We start from the raw sequence: 11,062 nt of genomic DNA, 5'->3' as shown, positions 1-11,062 counted from the left end.
CTATAATTAGACGAAATCAGGCCTTGATAGCCTTCTCAACGATCTTCGCCAGGTTATCGGGCTGACTAGCGATAGGAACATGACCACTATCAATAGTGTAGATAGTAACATCCCTTCCAGTCGATGCCTTGACACCTTCGATCATACCATTTTGGAACTGGGGAGGAATAACCTTGTCCTGCTCACAGAGAATATAGTGAACCTCCACATCGTTGTATCCGGGGTACGTCAGCTTCTCTTTGAAGCTGGGTGTAGAATGGTCGGACATCTTCTTGGCCAGCTCCAACCCTTGCTCAGCAGGAAGGTCTGAGAAGTTGATCGGGGCGTTACCAGCGGGATCAAGGGTCATGTAGTCGTCCTGGTAAGATTGTCAGCAAGCCTCCAGCATGTTTTATTATTCATCACTTACCTCCACGGTCAAGAAATCAGGGAAACCTCCTGAAAAAGCATCGAAGTTGCTTGTACCAGGCTGCAGGACCACCGATGTAAGGTAAATGATCCTGTCAACGCCTCCCTCTTTGCCTTGTGCCTCGCGGGCCTTTCTTGAAATGTTCTTGAGAGACTCAGTTCCTGGAATGCCTCCGTAAGAGTGCGTCATTAAGACGACTCGCTTTCCCTCGTCAAGAAGCTTGGAAATAACATTGGTGATCTCTTGGGTGTCGTCGCTCATAGTAGCTGGGACCTCCTTTCGGCCCACTGAGGGCGTGGAGATGACAACTGCCTTGACTTTTTGACGGTTAAGGCTCTCGACAAAGCCATCGTACAAGTGTGCTGGGGCAAAAGAGCCTGGAACGATGACGAGGGTAGTGTTCTCCATTGTGGATAATCTGATTGAAGATGTAGAAGTTACTATCGAGAAGGGTTTAAACGAGTGAGGTTGATCTTAGGATCCCCTCAATTTATATACAGTCCATATCCATTCAAAGTGATTAGTTCTTGCAGATACCGAGGCTTCTAGGCGGACATAGCGTGGTTTAGCGTTACCGTTGATTGGTAAGTCCCCTCTTTTGTAATGCGATAAGTCAGCCGTAGGCAACGGATGGAGTTCAATTTGACAATTTTCCGCCGAATATTCGGACTTGTAGACTACGAAGGATCTACTGCGCCTCAGCCTGCAAGCTAGTCGTTACAAATAAGGATATAATCCGGTGCGTTTCTGTTGAGTTTGGGAATCAGATGCTGTCTACTTACTCGTATGTACAAACCCGTACGAGTGAACCTTACGAGCCGACCAAACATGCTCACCTTTTGATGAAGCTAGGGCTTTTTGGGAAGGTCAAGACGGGGACAAATGTTACACGCGGACGCGACAAATCCCCTCTCGTCCTGACTTACTTTTCTGGGGTAGATCAACGGGGTTTGTGTTGGAAATCTGATCTGCCTGTTTGGAGGCAGCAATGGTCGCTAAAACTGTGGTGAAAGCAACCACCAGGACCCTAGCTCCAGCGCCCAAGACAGCGATCATCCTCAGGCCTCTTCCAGAATACGACAAAGACACCAAAAAAGCCAATAATAAACCACTGTTCATTCTGAAACCGTATATCTTTATTTTTACTTCACGCGCGTCAATTTGATCGTCTTCAATACCACTTGTTCGCAATGTTCTATTCTCGTTTCTTTATTCCCTACCAGAAAATCCACGATTGGCTCTGCTTGGCAGCGCGTAACAAAGGCCCAGTTTCGCTAAGCGCCTGACCACAGCGCCAAAACAACAAACGATTGGGGCCCAAGCGATTGCGGCCTACAAACCAAAGGCCTTTGTTTCATTGTCGGCTCGATTGGCTGTTGTTTTCTCATTGCGACAATGGCCCATCAGCGTCTATTCGACAATGTTGATCACTGTGTTTTATAAAGACGTGATGCTGAGACTGTTTGCCATTCGCATCATCACTATCAATTCATCATTAATTATTTCCTTTTGTCACTAACTGCTGTGCAGTTAATACTCTCTTTGGGCATATATCTCAAACACTCACTACGATACCCTCACATTATACACTCCACCCTCTTTCAAAATGAGCAGACTCAACAACGCTATCAAAGCCGGCCAAACCGTCATTGAACTCGGCCAAACGGCCAACACTTTCGCCGGCCATGCCAACCAGTTCCGCACCGCGGACAAGAAGGAGATGGGTCGCCAGGTTGAAGACATGGGCCGACAAGCTGGACGCTCTGCTTTCAATGAAGGCGCCGAAACAGGCAAGACCATGGGCAAGACCTGGCTCAAGACCTTCGAAACAGTCCCTCGTCTCATCTGCCGCGGTCTTCAATTCATTTTTGCCCTCATTGCAGTCGGTTTCTATGGCCATCGCGTTGACAAAGCGGGCGATGACGACTACAACTACGGTTTCTCACCAGAATGGTACTTCGCCCTCACAATTGCTGGTCTCGCTGCCGCAACTTCTCTCATTTTCGTCGCCATTACACCCCTTGGCTCTCTCCCCGTCATCGGCAGTAGAATCAAGTTCCTCAAGACCTACCGTGCATTCGCCTGGGATCTCATCCTCTTCATCACATGGCTCGTCGTCTTCGGCATCTTCGCCGGTATCTTCCTCCCCCGAGACAGCGACGACAAGTACAAGGGCGCCAGCACAGGTGCCATGAAGACAGCTGTCTGGATTGACCTCGTCAACGCTATCCTGTGGCTTGTCTCTGGTGTGTACGGCTGCCTCAAGACTTTCTTGGGTGACAAGGCGGATCAGATGACAGACAAGGTTGGGGAGAAGCTGTTCACCAAGAAGCAGAAGCAGCAGCCGGCTAAAGAGGTCGACGCTCAGAGTGTTTAAACGGTGGTAATGCAGCTTTCATATTTATCTTTTGCATATTTCCTTTGTCATAGCCGGCGTTGGTCATCATTAGAACTAGAGCCACTACTGGATAGTTAGCAATCATGCATGATATGGTCAAATTTCAATACTTTTACTTCGATGCATTTTCTTGTTTACATCAAAATCTTGCCAAAGGCGTCTCCGAGTCCACATTCTACCAGCCATGCTTCCAAAGCCTTCATATCTCCTCGGTTTCCCCTTGCTCCTCTCTTCTCGATCATATCTGTGATCTCCTGCATATCCGTAAAAGCCCGCTTCAGATCCGTGTCTTCTTCTCGATACCTCTCGCTAACCTGCACACAAAGTCAGTTCTCTTCAGTCTCGCCATAGCGGTTAACTAACCTTCTTGTGGTGAGCGGGGATATCACCCCAGCTCTCTGTCTTGATCCACTTCATAAAATCATCAACTGCAATAGATCCACCCTCAAGACACAAAATGCCTGGTTTTCCAGCCAGCAGGAACCCCGTAAGGCCATATGTCGGAGCGTAGTTTATGAAGTCGTCCCGTTTAGCCCTGGTACTGATAGAGGGAAAGTAGAACCAGACGCGGACTATTGATGTATCTTGACTTGGGGCATTGGCTACTTCAGCTTGCTTTTGGTTGGTCAAGTGTTGGCTGGCGGCTTCCTTGATGTGTTCAATGACAGAGAGGATGTCCTCTTCTGGAAGCTCAGTGTTCAACTTCGTTACATCCCCTTTACTCATCCAATCAGGTTGTTGTATCCTGGTTTTGATGGCAGGCGGCTCTGTTAATTCGTCTCCTTTTTGACACGTCAAAGGGACGTTAAGTGTGAGCTGTAATGAATGAGCCGAACCATCATCCTCTCCCAAATCGCCAAGTTTGAGAAGAAGGTAGATTCCCGTTTCCGGAACCTTGGGCACAGCTCCAGCTTCATTTTCACACCAGTCTCTCAACTTCTCTATTGTCTCAGCGGACGCCGAGTCCATAGAAATTGCGTCATCAGAGGAGTACATGGCCATGAGGAGGTCAATCTGGCCGAGTTGGAGCTCCATAAGCTCCTTCGGCAAGACATCCTGCGCCATTGTATCAGAAGACATGGCGGTCAATGAAGCACTGGCAGGGGATAGACCGAGAATTGACGACGTTTTGAGGCACCTAACGTACGACTGAGTTACCTCTTTACGTGTGAATTGTCGAAATTCTAACGCGGTGCGCGAAGATTCATGATCACGTGAGAGTCCCATGTCGGTTGTCATCCCTTATCTAGACCGCCGTATCTTATCTCCAGTCTTATCTGTTGTCTATCACCTTATCATGCTCACAACCTCTACCCTACATCACCAAGACAGAAGATCAAATCAATTCCTATTCTCTTGGTATAATGCAGGTAGATGTGTTGGTTACAGGTTAAGAATGGATTAATAGTTCTATGGGCATTTTCCCCGACGTTTACCCCACATCCTTCTTTAAGTTTCTGCGTTACCTCTCAAGCTGTCATCGTGACGGATGCCATGCCATCAGGTCGTGAGACATGACAACTCAATTGCATCTCAGCAGATACCATTCGATGATCGCTGCCTTATTAATTGATATCGAGTCGGACATCGTGTCTTTATGACGTTTTGTGTAAACATAAGCTCCGGTAGCTCCAGGATAGCTCTTCTTCAATGACGCTGACATGAGAGCCATGGTCCATCAGCCAGTATATAAAGACTTCCAGCAGAAGACGTCACCCATTCTCTTTTCAGTCATCACTTTGTTTACTATCGATTAATCTTGCAACTATCACAATATTCAACATGTCAAACGTCGGATATCCTTCTACCTACGAGGACGGTGACCAGCGTCATTACAGCAAAGAGGCTGTGCGTGAGGAGGGTCGCACACATGGTGTCAACACAGAGGGCTACCGTAAGCTCTACCTCAATATGCTAGGTTCAGGCTCTAACATGTGACAGAGAACAAGGATAGCATCATGAATGAGCTCCGGGCGAGCGACGTAGGTTTTTTCTCCAGCACAAGCAGACACCAATTGACGAACGGAACAGACACAACGAGAGATTGATGATAAGATGAAGCACCAGCCTGGCTTCGCAGTAAGTCCTCCTCATAAGCACAACACCTTTATAGAGGCCTCTGACATTTTGGCTCCATCCAGGCCACCATGCACGGCAACCAGCCCTCTAGGGGCGCCCAGATCGACGCCGAACTTGCACAAGAAGACGCCGAGTTGATGGCAAAGAAGCGGGAGAAGACGGACAGCATGCCAGGAAAGAAGATGGAACACAACACTGAGAAGAGCGAGTGGAAGCAGCAGATGGACCAAGAAGAGTATGAGGCTCGTGCTGCGCACAGCAAGAGAGGATCAAACAGGAATGGAGGCCAAGGTATGGAGTATGTTACTCGCAAGACCCATAGTAGCCGGGAGTAAAGTTCAGCTTCCGTGATTCTATATACAGAAGGCTTAATAAAGAATGTTAAACGTCAAGAAGTAAGGCTTTGCTATGAGACAAGGTGTAGGCAACCCACGCAACGTAAGCCTCAATTGAGGCAGACTGATGTTGAACAATAAATGTGGCAGCATTTTAGTCACATCATGAAGCTGGTCATCATTAGCTCTGTTTGAAGAACGCGCCCGGGGCGTTCTAGCGGGCTTCGCTGGAACTGGGGAACACATGGGTTCACTGTCGAAACATCTGTGAGATTCACTAGCATCATCCCAAGACGATCGCCAAGTCAAAGCTTACTAGTGGTGGATGAAAAGTCTAGATGAAACAACCTATTAATACACCCGCAACAGAGCTCTGACAATTCTCATACATGAACCGTCGCCTCGCTTTATGCGCTGTAGATGGTTGTGAAACATGGAACTAGGCCGTGCTGACGCGAGGTCAAAGCACAACAAACACCAAGGCGGGACATCAAGATGGAGGGGTTATCATGTGTAAAATCTATCATTACGATATAGAATCTAGTTATGTCGTGCCGTATAAGCTTATGCAAAGCTTTGAGAATGTGTATGGTGTCATGATATATAATTCGGGGAAATGCGCCCGTGAACAAGTAAAGAAAAAATAAATGCCAACAATATGTTGTAATGAATGATGCCAGAGCCTAGCTCACTTGCTTATGCAAAATCGCTACTCCAAACGCCTCGTTGTAATGCCATGCGATGAAACAAATGTCTAGTAGAACTGGAGAATGTTAGTGATTGAAGTGAGGTGGAGGTTGGGCGAAGAAGCTTACCAAGTTCAATGCCCAGAGGAGGACAAGTAGGCCAACCATGCGGACCTTGAGGTTGTTGGCCCACGATGATGTGGAAGGCATGTGGCGGGTGAATGGCGATAGCATGCTACCACCCATCAAGGGCTCAGCATCAGCCTTGGCCTCAACATCGTATTGCTCCTCTTGGTCCTCGGGGACCCAGTCAATGGTCAAGAGCTTGACCAGACCACCGGTCGCATCAGCGACGCGAGAGCTGAGCCACAAGAAGACGGGAACAATGATGATCAGAGACCTCCATCGGTCGCAGAGAAGGCTACCGTCACCCTTGAAGATATCGAGCAACAGGAGACCCTTGGTGTCGGCGGCGAGGAGGATATGGAATTGGAGGGTAAAGGTCTCGAGCGAGCAGCGACCGATCCAGGCGAAAGATCGAGAGTACCAGGTTCGGGCAGCGGGGAACATGTTGCGGGCGGCGATGAAGCCCATGATGGGGATGAAGGAGAAGATGGGGTGCAGAGCAGTGTAGTCCTGCTTCTTCTCGGCCTTGCTAACAGCGATCCACCAGTACAGAGGAATAGAGAGAATACCAGCGATACCGGCCAGACCGTAAGACTGAGTGAGGATCTTGTTGTAGATCTTGGTGCGGACGGAAGCGATACCCATGATGATACCGACGTAGACGATGAGACCGTCGAGGCCGAGACGGAACTGCCACTCGTGGAGATCCCATTCAATTCGGAAGACAATGTTCAAGGCATCAAAGACCCACTGGAGGACAGGCGTCCAGAGCATAGCACCAGGGCAGATAGCAGCAGAGATACCGATCTTGGCCATGAGAGCCCAGGTGTTGTCGTTGTACTTGGGGCAAATGGCGAAGAGGGCGTAGATGATGAGGAACCAGAAGCTGACAAGAGGAGCGAAGTAGTAGAACATGTAGTCGGTGTTCATGAAGAAAGGCAGAGCGCAGCTGAGAAGGTTGAGGCGGAGGAGCACGGCTGCGACACGCTTGAAAGAGAAGTCCTTCTTGGAGCTGAAGAATACACCATGGCCGAAACCAGTCTGGAAGAGATACGCAGCGACCAAGAGACGGATACCGACGTAGATGTTCAGGTCGCGAGAGGCACCGGTCCAGTGATACACGAGGATGAGAGCTTGCATCCAACCCTTCCACTCATCAGTCTGATCACGCGACAAAGGCTTCGCATCGTCGAGAGTCGCGGGGGCAGCAGCGGCGGCGGCAGCACCAGGTCGGGGAGGAGGAGGCTTGGACTTGGTCATGAGAGCAAAGCCAATGATAAAGCAGATGGCAGACATGAGGTTAAAGTCAAACATGTTGTACTCCTTGGAGCCCTTGGCGAAGGACTGGGTTCGGTCGGCCCAGTAGCAGGCGAGAAGGCCGGTGATGAAGGTAGCGACGTCGAGGTTGAAGAGGGTGGTCTTGGGAGCCTCGCTGGATCGGAGGGCGAAGATCTCGGTGATGGCAGCACCGCCGACGTACATCATACCCAGAGTGACGAGAACGATCTGGACCCAGGACTTCTGGCCGTAGTTAGTGCAGCAGGTGCGGTCGTAGGGGTACGAGTTCTGCATGTCGAGCTTGGCGTTGCAGCGAAGGTTAAGAAGGATCTGGGCCTTCATCTCAGCGACCTGGTCAGTAACATGGAAACCATTTTCATGGTCGCCGATAGCATCCTTCTGCTCGTACTGCAGAGCGGGGTAAGACCACAGCATAGGAATACCGGACTCCTCCTCTTGTGTCTTGAGAAACTCATCAATAGCCTCAACCTCACCAGGCACGGAAGCGATACCAGTCTTGCGGTACTCGGGAAGCTCATCGTAGAATGGAGGGGCAACGGGCGCAAAGAACATCTCATTGCCAACGCCATCGCGGGGATCAATAGGTCGGTTGCCGAAAGGCGCAAAGTCCTTGTGGGAGACGAGCTCGGAGATGTTGGCGAAGGCGGACTGGAACTTGGGAAGAGACTCTTCCTTCTCGAAGCGGGCGGCGAACCAGACACCCATGCCAACAAAGGCGACGGCGGGGCCTTTTTGTTCCTCAACGGGGACTTGGTTGAGCTTTTCTTGGTGGTAGAGGGTGAGTTCGTCGCGGACGATGTCGGACTCGTTGCCAAAGGGATCCCAGATTTCCTTGAGGCGGATGCCGGCGAATTCTTCGTCGTGGCTCTCGTGCTTCTTGCTCTTGGCGCGGACTTGCTCGGCCTTTTCAGCGTCGAGCTTCAATTGAGTCAGTTACCATGTTCATCAATTAATTAAATTATGTCGCTGCAACTAAACTTACCAGACGAGCCATGCCGTAAAAGACCTGGCGAGTCGTAGAGTCGCCAACAAACAGCATGTGTCTTCCCTCCATGCATTGCTCAATCTCCTCCTTCTTGTACTTGTGCAGCATGCATCCTTGAGGTTGCCAGTTGTTGAACGGCGCCCTACTTCCATTTTCCGCAGGTGTATCAAGCCAGTTGCCGTCATTTAGCAAAGCCTTGCAGCGATATGGGTCGTCGCCGAATTGAAGCTGGTTAATGGCGATGCCCAGGATGACGACCAGCGTCAAACCAAGGGCCAGCATTCTGTTGAGCGCAACGCCCGATGATGGTATCGTTGCAGCCATTTCAGCGATTGTGTATTTAATTCGATCCTATACCTTTATCGTCGGTAGGATTATTTGTTGGTGGTGTTGTAGTAAACGATTGCGATGGGGGCGCTTCAGCGCTATGTCGAGCGAGTGACGAAAGAGAAAGAGAAAAGAAACCCCGTTTACAAAGACCAAAAACCCATCGGTGAGGGAGGAATGGAGATTTTTGTTCAGAAATGCGAGTAAAGTAACTGAGACAATAAACAGAAAATGGTGTCGAGACAAGCGTAAAGAGGGACTTGTTCGAAATGGAGGGCTGATAGGTTGTCGCAACGGGCGGAAAAACACAAAACAAGGCAAACAGAGACGATCACTCGGGAACAAGAAGAGAAAAAAAGAAGAAAGTGTCAAGTGTTACCTCTAATAGTATATGAGGTAACGGAACGCGTAAGACCTTCTGGTTGCGAAACATGGAGTCTCCAATTGCTATTGCCCTGCACTGACTGATCAGATCAGTTACAGTGGCTAAACTCCACTAGTTAAGCCCCCCCTGATCGGCGGAGCGCTTGACTGGCATGACCCTCGCAATTCAAGGGTCCACAGAAAATGCAGAGCGCTGAAGACGGACCATGGAAGAGGCCATGTCAGGGTGTGACTCGACTCCACTGGTCGAAAGGATCAGCGGCAAAGAGAGAAAAAAGAGGCACAGGAGTAGAAAGAAGAACAAGTCTGACAGATCCAGACTCCGTATTCCCATTATATCCATCATCTTATCGTGTCTGCTGTCATCAATACGGCGGCAAAAATAAGGTCTCGTGTTGGACCTTTAAGGTTGCGGGGGCTTCTTGATGCCAAGTGTTTTTAAGCAACCGACCATCGATCTAACTATTGGAAGAAGCGCATCGCACCAATGCCAATCTAGACCCAGACTCGACACTCGCCTCCCTTACAGTGCAGAGAATGCTAATTTAGGCCCTGGGCGACTTAATCTCTTGGCCTGTCTGCTAAGGACTGGGGTGGCTGACCACTAAGATTCCAGTGCCACTTGTTCCGGTTGCCTCTTATCGTGAGAAGCAATGTTATTGGCATGCATGCATGAGTGCGGCGGGTGATGAGAATGCATTTTTTTCACGGGGTCATTTTCTTCGTATTGATGACAGTTATCCGTATTCTATAGTTATTTTTGTGCTGCCTCAAGTTGTTCTTCAAGTTGGTCGGTTGGTCTGCAAAATTGGCCAGCAAAAGCTTGAAGGGAATAAGGTTACAGAGGTCTCTAGCCCCAAACAAGGCAAGCTGCCGCAACAAGGCCTACCCCATGACCGCGGACGAGTGTCTTAATCAGTCGTTGCGTCATTTCTCAAGCCCTTTATTGCTTTTCATGGGGCGGACTCTGGCCGTTGTGGCCAGAGCTTCACCCCTGGAAGCAGAGCAGCCCCTGGCAAGGGGGTAGGCGAGAACACTGTTAAGATGTCCTTGGCTGCTTGGCAAATCCTTATTCTGACAGTTTATCATGTTGTTTCTTCAAGATGCCTAGAAATGCAATTAAATGCTGCTTACTTCCGGTGACTATGACTGTTGGTGCGTTGACTGATGTTATAGTCAACTACCAACAATCACCAGCTGATAATTGAGTATCCTTCCATCCTGAAACCGCACTTTCGGCTGTTCTCTCCACTGTCCTTCAATCGAGTGGCCATAATTTCTCCGGCGATCGTGCGACAATCCGGTTTTTCACTCAGACCAACAACTGATCCTCGAAAACAATGGAGAATTAATTTCAAACTCAAGATTAATCTTTTCCAAACTGGTAGGGGTCCTGTCCTCAGGGCCAAGTCGGACTTCCGATTGACGGACTCGGCGCTCGATCAATTTGTCCAGGTTCATCAACGGAACCCATCAAAACGGTTTTTCTTGGCAATTAAACCACCACAAAGCTTGGCGATATTAAAGTTTCTTCTGGTGATGCTTCTGATTGATAGCCTAATTGCGCATTTGCTTATCTAGCTTCAACCTTCTTTCCTTCTCGACGGTGAATTAATTGCCGCGTCTAGCGTCCATGGAACTGCCTTGATTGAACTGCCGAGGTGAAGATGGTTCTGTCGACCGGGATACTGCCCTGACTGCCAGCCGATCGCTAACCATTCTTGCTTGCAAGCGGCTGGCTGGGTTTTGCAGAGGCGCCGAGATAAAATGAAGATCAATTGGCATGCATCCGCCCGTCCAGGAAACAAAAGGCTGGTAGCACTCGTTTCGACGTCAGTGATTTGCCGAGCGATTCAGCGTTGACGGATTTTGTCCGTACGCGTGTACATGATGCTTGCATCTTCAACTTGTACCCAATCAATAACCTTCAGTATGAGCGTTGTTTACTGTTTTTCGAGAAACCTTCTCAGCTTCTTGATTGTGGCTGCATTAGTCAACGGATCTAAGATTCGGTTTGCTCCTCTACGGGCGAAA

General features: G+C 49.3%; 5 protein-coding genes across 5 annotated transcripts; 2 read left to right on the top strand and 3 right to left on the bottom strand.

Moving 5' to 3' along the window:
* Positions 1-16: 16 nt before the first annotated feature.
* On the bottom strand, positions 17-817 carry FIESC28_01570 (uncharacterized protein; the record flags this gene model as incomplete). The annotated part of the gene is made up of 2 exons (XM_031155720.1): positions 17-358; positions 410-817. 2 exons carry the CDS (start codon positions 815-817, stop codon positions 17-19), a joined length of 750 nt encoding a protein of 249 aa, XP_031020198.1.
* Positions 818-2,015: 1,198 nt separating this feature from the next.
* On the top strand, positions 2,016-2,786 carry FIESC28_01569 (uncharacterized protein; the record flags this gene model as incomplete). The annotated part of the gene is made up of 1 exon (XM_031155719.1): positions 2,016-2,786. The coding sequence occupies one exon, from the start codon at positions 2,016-2,018 to the stop codon at positions 2,784-2,786; it is 771 nt and encodes a 256-aa protein (XP_031020197.1).
* Positions 2,787-2,941: 155 nt separating this feature from the next.
* Positions 2,942-3,887, bottom strand: FIESC28_01568 (uncharacterized protein; the record flags this gene model as incomplete). The annotated part of the gene is made up of 2 exons (XM_031155718.1): positions 2,942-3,121; positions 3,171-3,887. The coding sequence occupies 2 exons, from the start codon at positions 3,885-3,887 to the stop codon at positions 2,942-2,944; spliced, it is 897 nt and encodes a 298-aa protein (XP_031020196.1).
* Positions 3,888-4,589: 702 nt separating this feature from the next.
* On the top strand, positions 4,590-5,221 carry FIESC28_01567 (uncharacterized protein; the record flags this gene model as incomplete). The annotated part of the gene is made up of 4 exons (XM_031155717.1): positions 4,590-4,701; positions 4,749-4,789; positions 4,839-4,886; positions 4,949-5,221. 4 exons carry the CDS (start codon positions 4,590-4,592, stop codon positions 5,219-5,221), a joined length of 474 nt encoding a protein of 157 aa, XP_031020195.1.
* A 754-nt stretch (positions 5,222-5,975) lies between these two features.
* Positions 5,976-8,641, bottom strand: FIESC28_01566 (uncharacterized protein; the record flags this gene model as incomplete). Its single annotated transcript, XM_031155716.1, has 3 exons — positions 5,976-5,984; positions 6,037-8,250; positions 8,315-8,641. 3 exons carry the CDS (start codon positions 8,639-8,641, stop codon positions 5,976-5,978), a joined length of 2,550 nt encoding a protein of 849 aa, XP_031020194.1.
* Positions 8,642-11,062: the final 2,421 nt, after the last annotated feature.

The sequence above is a fragment of the Fusarium coffeatum genome (genome assembly GCF_003316985.1).
Source record: "Fusarium coffeatum strain FIESC_28 chromosome Unknown BRIP53273_contig_39, whole genome shotgun sequence".
NCBI classification, from domain to species: Eukaryota; Fungi; Ascomycota; class Sordariomycetes; order Hypocreales; family Nectriaceae; genus Fusarium; species Fusarium coffeatum.
This window is presented reverse-complemented; position numbering and strand designations above follow the sequence as displayed.